Source organism: Schistocerca americana, chromosome 1 (assembly GCF_021461395.2).
Source record: "Schistocerca americana isolate TAMUIC-IGC-003095 chromosome 1, iqSchAmer2.1, whole genome shotgun sequence".
Taxonomy (NCBI): Eukaryota; Metazoa; Arthropoda; class Insecta; order Orthoptera; family Acrididae; genus Schistocerca; species Schistocerca americana.
This window is the reverse complement of record NC_060119.1, coordinates 361,281,227-361,305,507: the sequence shown is the minus strand read 5'-3', so window position 1 is coordinate 361,305,507 and position 24,281 is coordinate 361,281,227. Positions and strand designations below refer to the sequence as shown.

The window sequence follows — 24,281 nt, the reverse complement described above, 5'->3', positions numbered from 1 at the left end:
TCTTCCTCATTTTCATCAAACCATTCCTAATGTTTCCTAGTCTCATGCCCTAATGTTTCTTTTTAGGCACTCAGAATAGTGGCCTTAAAGTTCTCTCATTGTTGTGTTACATCGTATGTTTTGTGAGGCATATTCTGACTTGCCAAACATCTCAGTATCTAATGTGTGTCTATAGTTCTTTTGTTTCCTCCAGTAAGCAGATAGTGACAAGTACGTGATGGATCCCATAAGTCGGTGTGATGCGTCCAACAATAGTCGGCTCCTGTCATCGCTTTAGCAATGAAAACATTGTGTAGATCGTTCTTGCAGACAATTACTCATAATGAGATGCCAGTGCTTCAATCTAGGTTGCTGCCATGATACTTTGAAGTGATCCTCTTGATAAAAGATGGTTTGGCAACTGTTAATTCACATTCAGTACATTTTGGGATGATACTAAAACCATTGGAGTTTTCACTGCCAATTCCCTCTGTACCACTGACATCACTACACACATTATGTTCCGTACCCACCCTTTTTTTTACATTTGGTAGGATGTCATCCATATCTGATAGTTGATGATTAGCTTTTTCGTCAGTATGTTGGCCCACATGCCAGTTGTCTCAATTTTCCCTGAGCTGAGCTTCTCAAGATATACCCTTGATGAAGGTTGTGATATACCTCATGTTGCCCAAGCTACACAATTCTTACACATTCCAGTAATGTGAGACGCTGAACCATTGCATTTTTCATGCATACAGGAGCTGCCCAGTCGTAAGGATCCTGTTCCCGCCATGCCCTTGCATGCTCCCACAAACAACCTTACACCTTCCCCCCATCACTGCCTTGCTATCCCTTCCCTTCCCTACCAGAGCCACCTCCTTACTCCCATCACCCACAGATAGCTTTTCTCATCAGCTGCAGTTGTTGTGCACAGTCCAGCCTCAGTGGCCAGAGACTGTGTTCATTTGTGTGACTTGTGTGAATATGTGTGTGTGTGTGTGTGTGTGTGTGTGTGTGTGTGTGTGTGTGTGTGCGTTTTTTACTTCAGAAGAAGGCCCCTTCGACCGAATGCTTAAATGTGAATCTCTGTGGCTCAGCATCTTCACTATATGGTGAATAATATTCTTCTAATTGTAATTTACTTGCGAATTTGTGTTATGTTAGTGGGCATTAATCATACACTTTTGTAATTAACAAGTGTTCATTCTTTTCTTGTATCCATGGTCATCTTTCTCACGTTTCACTGCCTGTCTGTGGAGAATAAACACCTTTTCAGAACAATGGCCTGGGACAGTGGCATCATAAACATCAGTTCTATTATAAATTTCATATATCTAGCATTATTCTTTGCCTGCAAATCATGTCTTACACTGAACTCTATTTGGCATGGTATTTCTGATACTCTGTTGTCATTTGGGTGTGTTCTTCCCCATATTGAAAAATTATAGTGCAACTAGTCTCTCTCGTCAGAAACGGAAAAATTGAACATTTCATTGTGTAAAGAATGTAAAAAGAAAGTGATAAATGGAATCCTTTGTGTTAAGTGTAACTACTGGTGGCACGAAAAGTGTGCCAAAATTAACTTAAAATACGTCAGTGTTTTTTTATTTTTTATTTTACTTTTATATTTTTTCCTCGGCTTTTTACATTTCAAAACATCTGAACTTGAAAAAACAGTGAAAAGAAATAGCAAAATTATCAAGAGACTTCAAAATGATATTGGGGTGTTGAAAAGCAAAATCTCAATTTTAAAACAAGAAAACGATAAACTATTACGAGAAAGAGTTCCATGTGTCAGAAAGCTGTGAAACAAGGACAAATAACTTTGTGTTAATCCATGTGAAGACATCAGCAGAAAGCCAGTAAACAACAAAACCATGACTCCAGGTAAAGAAAACAATAGATTAGCAAGAGAGAAACAGTCCAGTGCATGTGAAAGCTGGAAAATGGAAACAAAACAATACCATGGAAACTTGTGCACATGTGTAAGCAGTATTAACGATAGAAACTTTACGTCTCGTATATCAGATGCGCCCTGCAAATTACCAATAACCTCAGTAAGCCAACATTCAGTACATAAATATAAATGGAAGTCTGTAACATATACTAAAAGGAAAGGCAGTGGCTCAAGTGTACAAAGAAATGGAAATGAATTTCTATTGGCAGGTGATTTGTTACTGAAAAATGTCGCTGTTCCATGACGCAAAATTGATTTGCGACCTGGAATCAGAACACAACTAAAAAGCTAGCTAGTAAAATATAGAAAACTCAAAACAACATACTGCAAAAAATGAACTTAAGCACAACTATAGTGGTGTGTTAAGTGTGTTAAGTGTGTTAATACATGCTGGGACAAATTCGATAAAAATTAGCAGTGAACAAGAAACTTGATTCGTTCAGCTAGAAGTGTCTATCCAGGTTCCTGTCTCATAATCAGTGGAATAATAGAAAGATGATCTGTAAGTGATAAATATGCCTGCAAAATAAACTGTGCCATAAAAGAAAAGTGTCATAGACTTGGAGCATAGTTCATAGATCCAAATAAATTCCTAAATGAAAACTGCCTGGGAAAGGATTAGGTACACTTAAATAGATTGGGGTCTCTGACATTAAGCAGGATGTTTACAGACATTTGCAAAATAATAATAATAATAAACAAGGGAAAATAAAATGGCTTGATGGGTGTGAAAAAGTGGATAAACCAACAAAAAAAATAAAAGATTGAGTATCATCCAAAAAACGAGGGAGAGCAGAATATAGACCTAGATATTGGTATTGAATGACTTCACCACAGAATAAATTTGACTTACTGTGTTTAGGTGAACATCGGGCCACTGAAGATGAAATTTCAATAGCAATCTATGTTGTTAGCCCAATCGAACCATTAGTAACTTAGATCTATATTATTTATGTGAATAACTGAGTTTTGAAGCCACTGGTATAGACGTAAGTGGTATGCAACTAATAGCATCATTGTACAGGTCTCCCAGTGGTATTAACAGTGTATTCTTAGAAAAATTGGACATCCTTTTATGTGAACCCAATGAGAATGGATTTACCAACTATGACATTATAACAGGTGATGGTCTTAATTCTGATTGACATGTCAACTGATAAGTGCAGTGTTCGTGATTTGAAAAACCTATTAAGACAGTTCAGTCTACTGTGTGTGAACTTTAAACCTACTAGGGAACAAACATGCTTAGACAATGTATTTGGTAACTTTAAATGTGCCCAAGCTCAATGTGATGTAACAATGTTTCTCTTTTCTGACCAGAAATCAGTGTCCTTAATATATGCTAACAGGATCAGCTCAGTCAATCTTAATGGTGACATGCCCAATTAAAAAATGGTGATCACTAGGCCAATAAACAATGGAAAAATTGACATGTTCAGGAAAACCACTGCAGACAGAGATTAGTTCTACCAGAAAGATGATGGTAATCCTTGTTTATCAAATGATGAGTCAGCTAAGATAAATTTGGAATGTTTAACTCATTTTTGCAAATATTTAATGACTGTGTTACCATTAGAGAATGTAAAGTAACAGATAGAGGTTATAAAAATGCAGTGTCAAAAAAGAAAAATTCATAGAACACTACAAATGCTGTCTGATATGATATCTTGTGATGATGCTTTTAGATATATACAGTAATACTAAGTCTGAAACTATAAAATCTTTGTATGTAAGACAGAGAAAAGACTGTAAAAAAACAGTTATTGAGATGAAAAATTGACACAATGCCCAGTACATTGAGACTTTTAACAATAAATGCAGACCTGGTTGGAATCTCATAAAAAGTGTTGCCAAGGAGTCACAGAAGGTCAAAATGAATCTCTCTCCACAAGAGTTTAATGATTATTTAATTAAATCTGTGAAGGAAGTACATAATGGCATCAGTAAACCTGATAAAAGTCCATCAGAACTCTTAGTAGAAAAAAAATTAAAAAAAATATTATGGGACACTGTGCAATAATATTCTCATTTTTCTCTGTGGTTACACCTAGTATTGTATTTAAAATAGTAAGGAACTTTAAGTCATCAGATAGTGCTGATATTTATGACATGCCTTCCAATTTGCTGCAGAAAGTCATTGATTCCATTGTTTGTCCCCTGACTCACTGCATAAATAAATGTTTACCAGAGGGATACGTTCCAGAGGAGCTAAAATTATGTAGGGCAGTTCCTGTGTATAAAAAGGGTGACAAAGACAGCCCTCAACGTTTCAGACCAGTATCAGTAGTTCGTCGTGGCCAAAGTAATAGAGTACATCATTTACCTTCAGTTATCTGCTCATTTTGAAAAACTTGGAATATTTAATTTAGCACAATATGTACTTAGAAAAAATCAGTAGTAAATGCAATAGACCCTCTAATTAAATATGTTCTTAAAGTGTTTGAGGAGAAGGGATTTGCTCAGGCCATTTTCTGTGACCTGAGCAAAGCCTTTTTCTGTGTAGGACATGACACACTTTTACAGAAACTCCATTTTTGTGCCATCATAGATAAAGTCTAAAACTACTAAAGTCTTATCTCCAAAACTGTAGGCAAGTTGTGCGTACTGACAAAAAAGTCAACTGAGAAACCAAATTAAGGTGGGAGTTTTGCAGGGATCTTTGAGACCATTTTTGTTTTTTGTAATGATCAATGACCTACCCTCCTTTATAAGTTCCAACACAGTGCTATTTGCAGATAACACTACTTTCCTAAACTGTAAAATTGATCTAAATAAGTTAAAAGATTCTGTTGAAAATTCACTTGCCCAAGCATCATATTGGTTCAGGTCAGATGAATTTGTCATGAATGAGAACAAAACAAAAAAAATGGTATTTGGTCTAAACGACAAAAGTTCTTTTAATGATCCCTGTTATATAAAGTTCTTGGGGGTATACTTAGATGACAAATTGTCCTGAGAGCAGCACATAAAATGCAACAGTGTTAAATTATCCAGAGTAAATTATTTATTAAGATGTCTTATGAAATGTGTACCAACATTTTATGTTAAAACATCTTATTTTGCATTTTTTTCAAAGTATTATGTCATATGGACTTACTCTGTGGAGAAACTTGAGCCATGTTCAAAATATATTACTTCTGCAGAAGAAAGCAGTCAGTCATGTTCTCAGCATAAAACACACTGTAAGCCCTTGTTCCGTGAATGTAAAATGATGACTGTTATAAATATGTACATACACCACATTTTAACGTATACAAAAAAGAATCCACATGAAGTAAAACAAAAATAATATTCATGGTCCCAACACAAGAAAAAATAACTCCATACATATACCAACAAAGAGATAGAGGGACTGGCCAGTACTTAGCTCAGTACAGCAGATAGATACACAAAACAGAACAGAAAATTTACGTTCTTGCTTTCGGAACTTTGTCCCTTTGTCAGGGAGGGGAGAAGGGAAAGTGGATTGATTCAGTTACTCACAACCCAGGTTATGAAGCAACAAGGGGGAAAGGTAAACAGGGAGGGTAGCAAAGATGGAGGCATGCCTGAATCCACTTTCCCTTCTTCCCCTTTTTTCCCCCGCCTCCTCCCTGACGAAGGAACAAAGTTCCGAAAGCAGGAACGTAAATTTTCTGTTCTGTTTTGTGTATCTATCGGCTGTACTGAGCTGAAGTAAGTACTGGCCAGCCCCTCTATCTCTTTGTTAGTATTTGTTTCACATCTTTTTGGGATTTTCCATTAATCATTTAACTCCATACATATGTCATACCATAGATTATCAAAGTCAATAGCTATGAGCTTGTGGGCCATACACTGTGTTATAAGCTTCCGCAGATGGTACAAGACGCTCCCAGAGTGTGAATTTAGGAAAACATTAAATAAGTGACTTGTTGCCAACCCCTTCTATGAATTAAAAGAATTTTTTTGCTGCAACATGGAATTGTAAACTAACAACTGATATGGCCATACAATTCTATTTGCTAATGTAATGATTATGTTATATACATAAAAAATTGTCTATCGTTGTAAAGGCCTAATGACAATAAAATTATCTTACCTTGTGCCGAGGAGGAGGCTGGGAAACTGAGATTTGTTACACATATAGCTGCTACAAGTTTATATGCCAACTAGCTCTGCAGATGAAGAGATTGAGGAAATGTATGATAAGATAAAAGAAATTTTTCAGGTTGTTAAGGAAGACATGTGACTGTAATTAGATTGTAGGGAAAGCAAGAGAACAGAGAATTGTAGGTGAGTATGGAGTAGGGGGCAAGGAATAAAAGGGAAACTGAGTGGTAGAATTCTGCACAGAGTGCAATTTAATTATTGCTGACACCTGGTTTTAGAATCATAAAAGGAGGTTGTACATGTGGAACATACCTGGAGACTCGAGAAAGTTTCAGATCAATTATACAATATAATTGTAAGACAGATATTTTGTATCCAGATTTTAAATTGTAAGACATTTCCAGGGGCATATGTGAATTCTGACCACAATTTATTGGCTATGACCTGGAGGTTAAAACTGAAGGAATTGTAAAGAAGCAGGAAATGAAGGAGATGGGACCTGGATAAGTTGAAAGAACCAGATGTTGAGTGTTTGGGGGAGCATTAGGCCATGATTTACAAGAACAGGAGAAAGTAATACACACAGTAGATGATAAATGGATACCTTTTAAGAAGTGAAATAGTGAAGGCAGCAGAGGAGTACATAGGTAAAAAACAAGGCCAAGTGAAAATCCTTGGATAGCTAAGGAGAGAGGGAGAATTTAATTGATGACAGGAGAAAATATTACAATGGTGTAAATCAGGCAAAAGGGAATACAAAAGCCTAAAAAAATTAAGATTGTTGGAAAGTGTAAAATAAATAAGCGGGAATGGTTAGAGGACAAATGTAAGGATTTAGGAGCATATATCACTAGGAGAAAGATAGGTACCATTTACTGGAAAATCAAAGGGGCCTTTAGAGAAAAGAGAAGCAGCTGTATGAAAATCAAGAGCTCGGATGGAAAATCAGTCCTATGCAAAGAAGGGAAAGGTGGAAGGAGCATATAAAGGATCTGTGCAAGAAATATGTGCTTGCAGGTAATGTTATAGATACAGAAGAGGATGTAGATTAAGATGAGATGGGAGACATGATACTGTAACAATTATTTGACAAAGCACTGAAAGACCCAAGTTGAAACAAGGTCCCGGGGGTGGACAGCATTCTGTCTGAACTTCTGATACCCTCGAGAGAACTAGCCCATCTGGTGTGCAAGACGTATGAGAGAGGCAAAATACCCTCAGACATTCAAGAAGAATTTATTATTCCAATTCCAAAGCTAGCAATTGCAGACAGGTGTAAGTATTACTGAAATATCAGTTTAATAAGTCATGGTTGCAAAATATTAACACGAATTTTTTACAGGAGAATGGAAAAGCTGCTAGAAGCCGACCTTGGGGGAGATCAGTTTGGATTCCAAAGAAATATAGGAACATGCGAGGCAATACTGACCCTAAAGCTTATCTTAGAATATAGGTTAAGGAAAGACAAATCTAAATTTATAGATTTTGTAGGCTGAGAGAAAGCTGACTGAAAAACTCTCTTTCAAACTCTGAAGGTGGCTGGGGTAAAGCACAGGAAGCAAAAGGCTATGTATAACTTTTACAGATAGCAGATGACAGTTAGGAGTTGAGGGGCATGAAAGGGAAGCAGTGGTTGTGAAGGGAGTGAGACAATATTTTAACCTATCCCCGATGTTATTCAATCTGTACATTGAGTAAGCAGTAAAGGAAACCATAGAAAAATTTGGAGTAGGAATTAAAGTTCAGGGAGAAGAAATAAAAACTTTTATGTTTGCCAATGGCTGATGCCATTGTAATTCTGTCGGAGACAGTAAAGGATCTGGAAGAGCAGTTGAACGGAATGGACAGCATCTTGAAAGGATGATATGAGATAAACATCAACGAAAGCAAAACAGGGATAGTCGAGTATAGTCGAATTAAATCAGGCAATACAGAGGCAATTAGATTACAAAATGACACGTAAAATAGATCAGTTTTCCTATTTGGGTGGCAAAATAGCTGATGACGGCCGAGACTGACAATGGCAAGAAAAGCATTTCTGAAGAAGGTAAATTTGTTAACATCAAATATAGATTTAAGTATTAGGAAGTGATTTCTGATGGTATTTGTCTGGAGTGGTGCCATGTACGGAAGTGAAATGTGGACTACAAAAAGTTTAAACAAGAAGAGAATATAAGCTTTTGAAATGTGGTGCTAGAGAAGAGTGCTGATCGGTAGATCAAGTAACTGATGAGGAGGTACTGAACAGAATTGGAGAGAAAAGAAATTTATGCCACAACGTGCCTAGAAGAAGCTATAGGTTAACATGACACATTGTTACATCAAGGGATCACCAATTTAGTACTGGAGGGAAGTGGGGGGGGGGGGGTAAAAATCTTAAAGGGGACAAAGAGATGAATAAAGTAATCAGATTCAGAAGGATGTAGGTTGCAAGAGTTATTCAAAGATGAAGAGGCTTGCACAGGATAGAGTAGCATGGAGAGATGCATGAAACCAGTCTTCGGACTGATCACAATAACAACAGCTGCTATAACTTAAGTTACTTAGAACATATAACACTAAATTAACTTGGATTTAAAATCCTCCCGTCCCTCCCTTGGGAAAACATTTTTGATACAGATCATACGCATGTAATTACATTACTTTTCCTGTGTGCTAATGCAGAGTAAGATGGTTGATTTGGAAAATAACCATTATGTGTAATCTAGCCCAGGCGTGTTCAGGGGGTGGCTACAAGAGCACAAGTGCTCACACTTGTTCGCCCCATGAGTTGTGAGGGCTCTTGATAAAATGTGGCTGTCGGACATCAGACATTGAGCACTTGCTGGCACCTGGAGATTTCTGCAGTTCTTGTTCCGTCATCTGTCTCCACGCATTGACTTTGGATTATGGTCTGAAGATGGTTCGCCTTTGGACTGAAACTGGACCCCAACAAATGTGATTTGTGTGATGTGGACTGTTTTCGTAAATTCGATTGTGAAATTGATCGATGTGTTCCCAAAATGTTTTCGAAAATACGTTATATATGTTGATGTCAATTTAAACTTGCCCGAAAACTATGAATTGAAACTTTGTCCAGAAACAATATTCATCATAAGGCTGCATCATTTGTGACAAATATCATGTTTCATACTAGCTGCCCCATGTTCTTTGCCTCATCAATTAAAAGAAATGTAAGTTTCATTTCATTGTTAGTTTTTGTCTGTGCAAAGAGCTTAGGAAAGAAATGTGCCACAAAAGCTATCAATTAGCCACCAAGAAATGCTCAATCTCGGCAGAACTATTAGTTTCCATAGAATATACGTGTTGACAACAGTTTCTTGTGCTGGCTGCCTTGTCCCTATTTCCACCCCATCCTCTTCCCCTTCCATTACTCGCCATGAGACAGCCAGTTTCTAACTGCCGAGACATGATTGTGAGCCAGCTCGCAAATCGGTGAACAGGCATGACATAGCCTGCCTCCATTCCTGTATGAACTGTGATGTAAAACTGAATTTCAATTTGTAAATAGTTTTATTATCTTATTCTTAGTAGTTTTTAAATTAAAGATAGAGACTCACTGATGCCTATCTCTTATGACAGGAGATGGACTGAACACGTGCAGCTTCTCAGCTGGGAGATGCCGTGGATCATTTTCAATGAGCCGTTTTCCAGAGTCAAGTGGAGCAAAGCTGGCCCAACCTGTCAGTGATGCTGCGTGCAACACACGACCTTTGCAAGGCATAAGTGATTCAGCATGGTCATTTAGCAGTAGCTTCATCAGTGCTGTAGGAGGTGTTAGCACTAGTTATCCCATTGCACCCATGAATCCAAATAAAGCTGTTTTCACAATCGACATGAAAACATCACAGGTAAAAAAAATATTGTATAAAAAGGAAACATTTTCAAAGTATAATTCTACCTGGTGTGCCTTTCATAGTTCTTTGTCACAGAGGGATTAAAATGTTGTTTTCTTAAATTGTGCACTTGCACAAGTTTGCATCTGAATGGATGAGAAAGCTATTTTGACTAAATGTTGTAGTTTTGAGTTCTGATGGAGCAGCATTGTTTAAATGATTTTAGATGTAGGTTTAAAATGACATAGATTGCATTCAATAATCAATACAATTATTGTGCATGCATTTTGTGACTGTTCTAGATTCTGCAAAAGTGGTAAATGACTTTGCCTGTGAATGCTGAATGGAAGTAATAGTTACAATATAGTTTGTGATTTAGACTTTTTCATGCTTTCCTCAAGTGATGAGAGAGTTGTGTTTCTGTATGCTATTTCAACACAACTTATGTACACACAGATAGTCAACATGTTTTCCACACTGGCAATATTTTTATGCCAGACTCACTTGCCAACTTACAAATAATGCCCTTTACTTATTTTAAATTAATTTTGTTTGTGTTTGTAATGTAGTTTGTTAACAAAACAAATTGTATCTGAAAAATGAATTTAATTGAATTAAAACAGATAATTATCCAAACCAAATTGAGATTATTAAGTAATTACATTTGGCTATTTAGAATGCAATTTAGATGCACAGAATTTTATCTACAATCAGAATTGTCATAACACCACGAGTCTCATTAGTGTGTGTGTTTTAGTGTCTCTAGTTCACATGGCGATCTTAATGAGGAAGTTTAATATGGGTGTCTTGTTCTTGTTTGCAACAGTTAGACATTCTGTAAATAATTCAGAATGGAGTCAGTCACACAAGTGCTTGTAACTCTAGTGGATACCTGTTGATTGCAGTAAAAAATAAAGTTTTGTCATAATTTATTGGCATTTCTTCCAGGTTTTCAGGAAGTTAGAGATTCTTTTCTTTTCTGCTTTCACTAGTTGTTTCAACCTGAGATAAGAGGACATGTATGTATGCAAAAAGGAAACAACAGGAAAAAGTTTAGTATAATATTGTGCTCTTAGCCAAGTTTGTTCAATAACAATATTATCTACATTTCTTTGGCAGCAATGGTGGTAGTTGCAGAGACAGTAAAATTTGAATCTCCTGTGGAGTGAAATGCATAAAGATAGAAGTCTCTCAGGAAATCAATCGTGTAAGTGGTGAATTTTGCTATGCCTTACACAGCTGGTTTCCTGGGATACTTTTATCAGGGTCACCTTGGAGGCCATACACTAGCAGTACATGGTATGTATATGGTAGCAATGTCAGATGCCCATTCAACTGGATGTTCTTGTTATAACACATACTTTTTCCAGAAGTCGGTGAATAGATTTCCAAAGTAATCAGCATATTTAAAACAGTTTCTGAGATTTAATATAATTGTATAGATAAACAAAATTTACCCACCAGCTGGCAACAGAAGAAAACACCCACAGAAGGTATGGAAATTTCATAACTTTTGGGTGTTTTCTCCTGTAGTCGTTTCGTAAGCAGATTTTTTCTTTATCGATCCAGTTATCAAAAAAAAAGATTATTTTTGTTGATATGTTAGTTTCTAAGATTTGATGTTTATTGTGTTCCCCAAATATATATTTGTTGGATAAGCCATATAAGAATGAACACAGTTCTGTTAAACTGAAACATTAAAAACCAGTTGGTAGTGAACTTGTTCTCATTTATTTTTCCTTTAAAAATGCCTTAGCAGAAATGAAAATGATTATTGTGTAGATTACTTCCTCTGTCTGCATTCACTTGATGAAGACAATATATTTTTAATTTTATTTTCAGATTCTTGTTGTAAATGGTGTTGCTTGCAATCTTCTGGGATATAATCCTGATGAACTGTGTCAGGTTAAATTAACACAGCTCTTGTGTGGGCGACACAAAAATCACGTCACTGCATTAGCAGAGGAACAGCTGGAGTTGAAGGACGGGAATATGGTGTTTTTGAGTGGGAAAGTTGTGAGTTAGTTTGTTCCCTTCTTTTAATGGAAACAATTTTTTTGGTCTTTTTGTTGGTGTTGTGAAAATTTCAATTTTAGTTGCTATGTAACTTTTCATTTCTTTAGGTTGAAATGGTGACAAAGGATGAGAGAATTGTGCCAGTATCATTGTGGCTGAGGAAACTAGAAACTGATGCTAGATGCCTGGCTGTAGCTGAACCTGTAGAACGGAGAGTAGCAAATGTAAGTTGCCTTCTATACATATTATAAATTAAAGTCCCCTGATGCATTTTTCTGCTTGTACGCGAAGACTAATCTCAGGATATACTGTTGGGATTTTAACACAGTTTTCAATAATAGATAAACAAGGTAACGAGGAAGGTTTGTATATGTAATTTATTATCACTTTACCAGACAAGCTGTCCAGCCATTGATAATTAGTGTTTCTGTGCAAAGCTAGAGAGGGTTGCTACTTAAATAATTTTATAGCTACTACAGATTTCATTATATACACTGATTCATATGATTGCTGCCAGTATTTCTTCCTGTCTCTGTGCCCCAAACATTGAAAACTTGGCATGATGCATCACAATTAAAAGTGAGGATGGTTTCAGTTGCCTGAGACTGCAGTCGTGTGTGTGTGTGTGTGTGTGTGTGTGTGTGTGTGTGTGTGTGTGTGTGTGTGTGTGTTGTTGACAAAGGCCATTCGCTGAAAGCTTTAAGTGTGAAAATCTTTTTGTTGTGGCTATCTGCAACTCAGCGACTCCACTAAATGGTGAGTGGCAGCATTCTTTCTCATAATATTGTTACAGTCCATCCTGGATTTTCCATTGTTTGAAAGTGAGGGTAAATATTTTCAATGGATGATTGGATCCGTAATCAGTATTTGCCACCTTATTGGAATGGTGGATTGTAGTCACAAGCCGTAGCGTGTCTGTACCTACTTGTCAATATCTGAGGCTAGAAAATTTTTCTGTTTGTACCATATTGTTGCAAGTGTCATGCAGTCTCAGCCACTGACATTTTAACTGCAATGATGCGATGCAAACAGCCGGTGACATTTTGATTTGATAGTAGCTTGTCTTTCTGAGCAAATCATATATTTTGTTATACCATAGTGCACAGTTCCATGTTAGAGCACTTTGTGACGATAAAAATGTCAGCTCATTTGAAATATTTGTTCTGAAGTATGAAGTATGTAAAAACTATAATTATCTCTGAAACGAATAAGAAGTTGAATCATATTTGTTGATCTTGGTTATATCTTGATTACCAGAAATTTTCACATTGTTACTGAAGAGCATAACATCATTGTTTTAGTAATACATTGTAGCAAGTATATATTTTTTGTTAATAATTTAAACCTCAGACCATTATAAATTGCATGAAAATTGATTGAAATTTTATTCCTTCCAATAATTATTAATGGTAGTGATATTTATTACACTACTTGGGTGCAGAGACAGTAGTTAGTCTGAATGATATATGTTTCTTACGATGTTCTTTCTTTTGTTAATTAACTTTGTTGTTGTCATATTCTGCTCCTTCAAGTACATTTTCACAAAGGCATGTGGTATACTCTACTGTTGAATGTAGAATTACTTATTTCACCTAAACATACTTTAAATTTGGATCTAATGACCAATAAACATGGAGATTCCTCCATATCTGTTGTATTCTATCAGTGTGCATTGATTTTGTGGTGTTCTCATGCCAAGTGTTCAATATACATAAAGATGTGTATGTAATTGTGGGACACTGGTATTAATGGTGCAATTACTGAAGTTACATGGACAGTCTCTTTGTAGTCTATAACGAGTAAAATAAAATTTCTGATTGGTTGCACCAAACATCACTTAAAGGATATGACTCACCACAAAAATGTTCCTGATGAATAGGCATGTTAGTCAGTATTGAGTACAACAATGCAGCTGACACCAATTACCATGCACTGTTAAACTTTACAGAAATTTGGATCACTTGTGAAAATTTAAAACATGACCACACTAGCAAAATCATTATGGAGTATTGTGGTTTATGCAAATCTTCATTAGCAATAATTTTGTCTTACTTGAACTGGTTAAGACAGTTTGCTTCAGTTAGAAACAAGCAATGATTATTATTGCTTTTTGACAGGCCTCTGTCCTCGGCCCCTGTTTCATTGTGATCATCAATGATTTGCCTTTTTGTGTACCACAGTCTCTAACCTATAATTCTGATGATACAGCTTCACTTACTTCACATCACAACATACCATCTCTTGATAAGATTATGTAGGACACACTCTACTCTGCATAATCAGTGCCAAAAATGCAAAAAGTTCTGCTAGATTTGTCAGCAGTTAAATGTGTGTAACCTTTTATGAATTCATATTGATGCCAAACTGTGTTACAACAACATTTAGTAGTTATTCATAATTAACCTCTGATTGGCAACTAAAATAAAAGATAGAGGACTGTGAGAATGCAGGATATGCTGGAGGAACCATTCCCATCTGTGTAGTTCGGTGAAGTAGGAGTTAGTGGATTGGACAGATGCTGTACTGCGTCGACCAAAGTGCGATGAACCATGGGATGGAGGATTGGCACTAGGACTAGGGATGGGCAAGGATATTCTGTAGGCTGGTTGGGCAACGGAACACTACTTTGGGTGACGTGTGTAGGATTGTTAGTGGAATATCCCTCATCTCAGGGCACAACGAGGGATAGTCAAAGTCCTGGTGAAGTTTGTGGTTGAGCTTTTCAAGGTGAGAATGATACTGAGTGATCAGAGAGGTGCAGGTTGGTGGCTGGTTAACAGGTTTACGGTGTCAGAGGAGCAAATGACACGAAGATTTGTTTATGGACTAGCTGTATAGGATATTGTCTAACTGTTAGCCTATCGCTCATGTTATTTACAATCTTATATGAACATGTGTGTGTCTCAACGATCATGTGTGTCAGTTTGCGATTGAACTAATTTAAATGCTGGTGTGCCCTCTGCTTCTGCTTTTTTAAAATGTTGTCTGACTTTCCTTCTAACTTCCTACATAGCTCTCTATACTTCAAAACTCTTCTATCATAAGTTTTTACATTCTTATTTTTAAATCTTTTCTGACTATGGTTTCAGTCAGTCTGCCTGCCTCCTGAGCATCCAACCATGAATTCCTGCTCATTCTGCCTTCACAAATTCCAAAAACTCTTTGTCCTTACGAAACTCCAATGACTCACTCTCTTCCAAAAATGTTGTCTAGCATGTGCTAATGGTCATACCATCAAAATAGGCATCTCAGGCTGTCGTCCATCCTACTGCAAGAAATTTCATGTTTTCCAGTACCACCAGTCCCTCACCTTTCCCAGTCTGGTCCTTCATAATCATAAAATACAAACTGTAACCATACTTGACAGCCTGTAATCTTTCTGGAAAATCCTTTTACTCTGTGACCACAATTTCCTGAAGGCCATCACTGCAATAGAAAGTCTTGCCCTTTAACGGTTGGAACAGCTTTCCCAGCACCATCTGAGGAAGCTATTACAGCTACTCCTGTCTTTCTGTCAGCATGGGGCTACCTGTGACAAAGAAAAAGCCTACCACTCTGATAACCCCACCCCCACCCCCCACAAAAAAAAAAAAAATCCAGCTCAAGAGATCAAGCCATAACCTTCCTCCATCCTTCATGAAACAGTGCTCATGAACACACATCCCGTAACACTGTTGTCAGTCTTTCTGCTAAAACTCTGCCCCTGTAGAAGTTGCCATAGTTTCTGTAGGCTTTATCATAAGTTCCAAATCTAATTTCAACCATGCTGGTCTTGTAAAGGACCTTCTTTCTTTTATCTGTTCTTTACAGCGGAAACATTTCTTCACTACACACCCTACTGACAACAGCCAACCAAAACCCTATGGCTCCAACATCCCCCCCCCCCTCCCCCCCATACTGTGATCCCTTCTCCCCTTGCATCCAGTCATCCCTGGATAATCTCTCAAGAATTCCTCACTTCTAACCTCGCCTCACCTTCCTTTCCTAAATCCCCCCCCCGCCCCCCCCCCCCCTGCCCTCCTCCCCATGAGTCCATCATCATTCCTATGGAACCCACTGCTATTTGTAACCTGAAAAACAACTCTTCTTGCAGACTGACTCCACAACAGTGGTCATGAATCATAATGAGTGTGTAGCTGAGTGTCTCCACAAACTTTCCAACACTATTGTATGCAAAACTTAGAACCATGATCCCATCTCATAAGTCCAACAAGACTTCTAGCAGCTCCTCATGTTGTTAGTTCCATCCCAAAACCTGACACCTGAATCCAGCACTCCTACTACCTTTTACCTATTTCACAAACACAACCCCACGTCTCCTTACTAGTCATTCCAACATGGCTGGATACAGTGCTCCCACAGAATGAAATGAAGCTCTGTCTTTGTTCGCCATCACCTCCAAACTGTTTTCTGTAACCTTCCATCCTACATTCAAAACATTGCTAACTTCCTTCACTGCCTTTTCACAGTTCCTGACCTGTTACCATCAGGCTCCTTGTGGCCACTGGGTGTGACATACTTGTACATGAATATCCCCCATTGTCAGAAAGTGTACAATTTACACTGTGGAGTGTGTAACATGTTACAAGCCATAAATTGACATAAAAGAATGTAATCAATTTCAAGTATGATAACTTGTATTCAAAGTGCAGTATAGCTTTGATTATCCAGTTGTCAGTAAACTGAATGACTGCTTAACCAAACTGATACTTTCTCGCTACACACCGCACCAGCAAAACGTGCCTCGAAACATGCGCTTTCCTGAGTACATTAATTTTATGTTCACCCCTTCTTCAATGTTTGCATTTATTTATGAATTGTGAGCATTGTTTGTTTACTTATGACATTTTAAAGTAGCTGCCTTAAAAACTTTTGTTGCAAAATGCTGGAACACCGTTAGTAAAGAAATAATGTTCACGATGCTTAAATAAATGTGAACATCTGAAATGGGCATCTTGGAATGTCAATGTAGAAAGATAAATGCCTATAAAATAGGTGCAGTATCCTAATAAGTCAACAATGAACAGACATGAATTATTCAGTAATATTAATATGAGAAAGAATAGTAAAACAAAATATAGCAATGAAAAGGCAATCCCGGTTGACAAGCAATTAGGAGTAACTTCGCATTTTTTAGCCATATGCAGGTCATTAGTGTTGGAAACTTAGTGTGTTAATATGCCCAAAAACTGTTAGCAAACTTTTTTTAATGTGTGTCCAAAAATACTGATGACTGATCACATAGGCACATGTTGCCTACAGGCTCCCAAGTAGATGCTATTTTTCTTGACTTCCGGAAGGCGTTCGATACAGTTCCGCACTGTCGCCTGATAAACAAAGTAAGAGCCTACGGAATATCAGACCAGCTGTGTGGCTGGATTGAAGAGTTTTTAGCAAACAGAACACAGCATGTTGTTATCAATGGAGAGACGTCTACAGACGTTAAAGTAACCTCTGGCGTGCCACAGGGGAGTGTTATGGGACCATTGCTTTTCACAATATATATAAATGACTTAGTAGATAGTGTCGGAAGTTCCATGCGGCTTTTCGCGGATGATGCTGTAGTATACAGAGAAGTTACAGCATTAGAAAATTGTAGCGAAATGCAGGAAGATTTGCAGCGGATAGGCACTTGGTGCAGGGAGTGGCAACTGACCCTTAACATAGACAAATGTAATGTATTGCGAATACATAGAAAGAAGGATCCTTTATTGTATGATTATATGATAGCGGAACAAACACTGGTAGCAGTTACTTCTGTAAAATATCTGGGAGTATGCGTACGGAACGATTTGAAGTGGAATGATCATATAAAATTAATTGTTGGTAAGGCGGGTACCAGGTTGAGATTCATTGGGAGAGTGCTTAGAAAATGTAGTCCATCAACAAAGGAGGTGGCTTACAAAACACTCGTTCGACCTATACTTGAGTATTGCTCATCAGTGTGGGATCCGTACCAGGTCGGGTTGACGGAGGAGATAGAAAAGATCCAAAGAAGAGCGGCGCGTTTCGTCACCGGGTTATTTGGTAACCGTGATAGCGTTACGGAGATGTTTAATAAACTCAAGTGGCAGACTCTGCAAGAGAGGCGCTCTGCATCGCGGTGTAGCTTGCTGTCCAGGTTTCGAGAGGGTGCGTTTCTGGATGAGGTATCGAATATATTGCTTCCCCCTACTTATACCTCCCGAGGAGATCACGAATGTAAAATTAGAGAGATTAGAGCGCGCACGGAGGCTTTCAGACAGTCGTTCTTCCCGCGAACCATACGCGACTGAAACAGGAAAGGGAGGTAATGACAGTGGCACGTAAAGTGCCCTCCGCCACACACCGTTGGGTGGCTTGCGGAGTATCAATGTAGATGTAGATGTAGATGTAGTTGCTTCTGTAACACTAAAATTAAGCCATCAATCGTTCATTCATTTTAAAAATTTTGAAAGTATGGAGAGTTTGAACTTAGCATATATTGGCTGTTTTACACAGAGGCCAAACTGGAAAAACAAACAGTGGCAAATTATCAGACGGATAATGTTCAGTACATATGCCTGTTGGTAGTACAATACTGAGACTATTTTGTTCAGCATCTATACTGTTAGTCAGTGATTCTAGCCCTCAGGAGCTCAGCATTCATTTGCTAGGTATGGGCTTGTCGACTCTGGGGTTCTTCAGCCGGGCACTGGTAAGCACTGCCAGTGCGTGCTTCGTGGCATGTGCATGCATTTTAACCGTTCTTCTCATGTTTTTTAACTACAGGTCTCGGGAGTAGACAGGGAATGTCTGCTCCAGTTTTATAGGGCTTTCATGCATTCATGGTTAGACTATGGTTGCACATTGTGGATCAACGAGGCCTTCTTATCTGAAGATCATTGATGGTATCTACCATGAGGCGATTAGACTGGCGGCCATGGGTGCTTTTGGGATGAGTGCCATACCCAGTCTCTGTGCTGAGGCTGGTGAACCACCACTTACTATCCGACGACAGCTCCTCAGGGTGCGTCAGGTATATGAGTTACTCACAGCTCCGAATTTGCCTGCATACCCTAGTGTTACTCGTCTGCCCTTGGAACATGTTTTCTCCAATCATTCATGAATAGAAAGGCCATTCGGGATCTGCATGCGTCATGTGCTGCAGTGACTTGTGTGGAGCAAGTACACCCCAAATCAAGGGTTTTAGCAGCCTGCCACCCTGATTACTGTTAGGCCCAGAATAATTGCAGATACAGTGCAGTACAGGAGATGTTGCACTCCTGTATGTGTTTTTAGAACATTATTTATGGACATTTTAAGTGTGTGTCGCAACTTTACAGCTGTCTGTACAGATGTGTTGAAATGGAGCGTTCCGTTGGTTACTCTGTTGGTTTCCCTGATTGTATCCTCAAGGTATGACTGCCTCAACACTTTACTGAATTCGATGCAGAATTATACACAGGCACTGGAGCAGGTGAGACTTGATTTGAGTACTAAATTCCAATTCTCTGAGTGCCCTTCACTCTCTACTGTGCTTGTATCTAGCAGATAAAAATAGTACAGAATATCCAGGACATCCTCCTCCAACTGCAATGGCTAGGGAAGGACGTGCCTTTCTGCTGGGTGCCAGGGTGTGGTATTACGGGGTATGAAAGGGCACCTGTATGTAGCAGCTAAGGAGGCATGTCGCTATCCCCATACATTTTACCTCCTCACTGTTGAGGTACAGAGTCTTGTGTCGATGGGATGTTGAGTGGCTGAAAGTGACAGACAATAAGCTCCATCTAGTAAAGTGCACAATGTGGCTGTGGCGTACCTCCTTCCAGCCGTGTCATTGGGACAAGGTCCTCCTTACTTGTCTTCGCATAGGCCACAACCCTGAGATGCATAGCTTCTTGCTCCGACAAGAGGACTCTCGAATATGTGGTGCTTGTGGTGTACAGATCACTGTGGGCCACATTTTATTAGACTGCATTTTATTTTCAGACCAGAGGGTAGCAGCAGATTTGCTGACAGATGTGCTTTCTATTTTAAGAGATTTTTCAACGAATGTGGTTAGAGTTTTAAAATTTTGTGAATTGTCCGACAGGCGATCTTCATGTTTTGGCAGGGTGACTGGCTCAACACACTTTTAATAAGTGGTCAGCTGGTCATCTTTGCCGGTGCTGTTGTTTTAGCTCCTCTGTCGTTTTTGTGTTTTAATCCCTGGTATGCACCTTTCACCCTTTCTATATTGTCTTGAGATGTATACGATAGAGTGAGTGTGTTAGTGAATGCGAGTGAAGTGGAAGTGATTGCATGAGTGAATGAGAGTGAAATGGAAGTGGTTGCATGAGTGTCGTTTTGTAGGTTTCATTGTCACTGTGTGCAACGATTTCAGTGATTTTTGTCCACATTATTTTCTTTTCAGATGTGTCAAGGTGCTGATAACTTCTCCATTTAGCACCCACAAAGTCGAAACACGCACTCAATGATTCTGGTATTGGCAATACGACAATAGTTGGCTTCAGACATATTAAAAATAATATTGAACATAAAGTTGTCATCCACCCACTTTTTGGTGGGATGTCCCAGAATTTGAAGTTGTCCAGTATCCTGAGTAAAGGGACTTCGGACGCATTTTTATCCCGCCTTGTGCCAAATTTGCAAATACATGAACGAAGAGGGAGAATGACTTGTGAATTTCCTCTCCCTATCACTGTACACGATTCAAAATACACATTTGCCTGTTAAATTAGGTATTATTGTGTAGTTAAGTTATGAGCACGTTCACATCCTGTTTGAGTGTTTTAGAACTAAAAGGGATTGGTGTTGGGAAAGATTTTTTCTCCTTCTTCTAACATTAAACATCATTTGTCATGTTTGTTTGGAAGAAGGAGGTCAAGAGATAAGGCTTTCAACAAAGATGACAGAAAACAACTTCACAGCAAAGTGTGTGATTTGTCTCAACATATTTTCGATAAAATTTGATGGAAGAAAGCTTTAGTGGATCATCAGAAGATACAAAAACACATTCTCAACAGCAATGTCATAAAAATAAAACAATTGTAACTTTCTTTGTGAAGAAAATACTCTTGAAGAAGATGCCACGATAATTGCTGAAGCTGCACTTTTTATCACAATGTAAAATGTGGCCTTAGCTACAAGTGATTGGCTTGCCAAATATAATTACATCACTCCTTTTTTCCAGACAGTAATGTCGCGTCTAAAATTTCATAAGAGGCCCATACAGTCAAGATGTAGTCATAGTTGAGCTTCAGAGAGCCTTTTACTTTTCTCTGTCTTCTTATGTTTCAATCTGAGGAAATATAAAAATCTTACTTTATGCAATTCAGTACTTTGATGTTAGCCAGAAGATACGCCAGAGATTGCTGGATTTTTATGAAGACTCCAAAGACCCAGACATTTTCCATGCAATAAAGAATATTAGAGAAGCTAATGACTTGAATCAAGTAATTGCGTACAGTGCTGACAATGCTCCAGTGAACTGTGGCAAACACAGTTCAGTTTTTGTCCTACTGAATAATGAAAATACATCCATTTATAGAGCTAACTGCAACTATTAATTCATAAATAATACTGTAAAACATGGTCTTAAAACATTTCATTGTGGTTTAGAGGCATTACTGCTTAAAATCTACACTGAATATGGTTCCTCTGCATCAAATGTTCAGTCAATGAGAGAATTTTCAGTTTGTGGAGCTGGAGCTTAAGGAAATATTAAAACATCTTTGTAGAAGATGGCTCCCACTATTTCCTGCAGTTGACAGAGTTGTATACTGCTGGTCTGCTGCCAAGTCATAATTTATTTTGTAAGGTGAGGAAAATTGATAAAGATTGACGTGGATGTTTGCAACATTAAATGAAGAAACTTAACGTTCATGTCATGAAAGCTATCTTCATTTTCTGCAGCATATTCTGTCCTATTTGAAACTACTGTTAGAAAACTGGAAAACAGCTCAACCACTTGTGTTGAGTAGGTCAGAATAATAAGGGACCTTAAGAGCAAGTTAGAGAGCAGGAAACAATATAAATTTTTACAAAAGAAAGTTCATGAAATACTGGAAGAAATATCAAAATCAAAATTGTGGAGAATAAGTTTTGAAACTAATCCACAGTCTTTTTGTCATGCTGCATTGATGATTTTTATCCTATTGTTATGACTTTTCTGATAACAAAGAGTTCAATCTGCTTAAAAGTTTTTCATTTAATGAAAAAGATGATTTTTGTCTGCAATGGCAGTGTTTTTTAAATTTTAACAACAAATTATACCCCAATCTGAACGAAGATAAGTTATACAATGAATTCTGATTTCCGGAATGCATATGCTGGACTTGATAAAATTAAAGCAGGAGACCAGATTTGGGAAAACTTCTTTAAGATCGCAGTTGACTTTCCCATTCCCAATTTCTTAGGCTTATATCATACAAGTTTCCATTTTCTACCAGTAACTCATTTGCTGAAAGAATCTTCAGTATGATGAAGAACCAGTGGTCAGATTATAGAAATAGGATGTCCATGACCTTACTGGAAAAAAAAGGAACTTTAAGTGAAAATGAACTTCTGAAAGTTGCAGTGAATTCTTGAATTTTTTGAAAAAGGGGGAATGGAATGACAGTGACAGACTACTGAAAGCAGTGAAGAGCAATATAAAATATGCATTCAAAAACACAGAATGGTAATCAAGTTACTGTTAGATATTTCCTTCAAGGTTTTTTAGTCTCTCTCTCTCTCTCTCTCTCTCTCTCTCTCTCTCTCTCTCTCTCTCTCTCTCTCCTTTTCTTTTCTTTTCTTTTTCCCTCTTCCTTGACCTTAAATAGAACTTAATACATTGCTTTAAATGTTCATTTAAAAATTCATTTCATGTTTAAATGGCAAATCCATACATTACAAATAAGAATGAATAGAAGGCGGCTTTCATTTTTATTTTTGTGTTAACACAATATTAAAAGTAAATTGTTATGGGTATATTTTCTTCATTCAGTATAATTGAGAAGTTGTCCAGTTCAGGGCATCTTGGAAGGTGACATCCCTAACTGAATGTTTTAGGGTCCTTTAACTTCCGTGCAATATTTATACCATTGCAGGTGATAGGCACGAATTGTATGTTGTTAGCACTGTATGAAATGACCAAAATTGCTCAGACATGACAGCAGAGCTTGCTAAAACTTCTGTAGACTGTCTGGCCAATAAGAAAGCAGTAGTCACGTAGTGAACAAAGCGTCAGCGTAATATCCAGATTGCAATCCGGGAGGAAGTCGATGAGAACATTGTGCTCTCTCTTCCATGAATTTTTTACGCAGGCTGGATTGAAACGAATTGCATGCAGGATCTGGCCCGCGGGCTGCCAGTTGCCCACCCATGGTGTAAAGGAACAGAATCTGATAAAAGCATGGAATGAAATTTTGGTTTTGGTGGAAAGTTCTCTTCACATTGAAAATGATTTATGTTCGAAATGCTCAGTATGTTAAAAGAACTCAGTTACCATGAATGTGAAGAAGACTTTCAAGAATGGATAAATGTTGATGGTGCAGGGCACCAAATCGTGCAGGATAGCTAAACTGTAAACGTAGTCACTGATAAAGCTGATGCCCAGAATGAGATTTTCACTCTGCAGTGGAGTGTGCGCTGATATGAAACTTCCTGGCAGATTAAAACTGTGTGCCCGACAGAGACTCGAACTTGGTTTGGAGGTAGGAGACGAGATACTGGCAGAAGGAAAGCTGTGAGTACTGGGCGTGAGTCGTGCTTTGGTAGCTCAGTTGGCCGTGCATGAACTTCTTCCTCTTGACTTCGTATTGAGGCAGTACAATGCTGTAAGAGGGTGTCTCACTACTTCCAATTACTGAATGACAAACATGTATTCAATGATAGTCTTCTGTATTGTTCAAACTATTTAAATCAGTTGTGAAGACTGATCCAAAGATCAGTAACTCATAAACTCTCACACATCGATCAAGTTGTCTGACCATATCGAACGCGACTCAATATTTAAGATCTACAATCTTCATTTGCCTTGACTGTTTACATTGTAGAATGTTGATTTTTTCCTGAAGTACTCATGACACCTTCACAGGATGTCACCAAGGCAAAGATGCCAACATCCAGTAAGTGCTATTGCACTCACCACGCTTGCCCCCTGCTATGTTACATCACTGCATACACACCATCTGCACAGGTCACAGGTTGGGGGTGTGCACAGTGGATTGTTCCCACTATATAAAATGTTCATAAGAGACACGGCCATCTTCCACTAATGTGAGCATCCTCAGTTTAGCCCATGTCATTCTCATGAATAACCCATATTACACTACACTTACACGTCTTGAAAAATATTTTTACCAATGTATTGTTAAATTTGCAGATGTAGAAAGTATACTTTTGAAATTGTTCTGTAAGCTTAAAGAATAGGCAAGCAGAGTTGATCGTGTTTTGACCGCTTTGCCCAAATAACT

The 24,281-nt window shown here is 38.0% G+C and overlaps 1 protein-coding gene across 2 annotated transcripts in view; it reads left to right on the top strand.

Moving 5' to 3' along the window:
• LOC124600024 (PAS domain-containing serine/threonine-protein kinase) overlaps positions 1 to 24,281 on the top strand; it is a 218,715-nt gene that overhangs the window by 35,443 nt on the left and 158,991 nt on the right. For both annotated transcript variants that reach the window (XM_047136127.1, XM_047136126.1), the window contains exons 5-7: positions 9,593 to 9,861; positions 11,689 to 11,862; positions 11,970 to 12,086. In XM_047136127.1, coding sequence (XP_046992083.1) covers positions 9,593 to 9,861; positions 11,689 to 11,862; positions 11,970 to 12,086 — 560 coding nt within the window. The remainder of the gene's footprint in view (positions 1 to 9,592; positions 9,862 to 11,688; positions 11,863 to 11,969; positions 12,087 to 24,281) is intronic.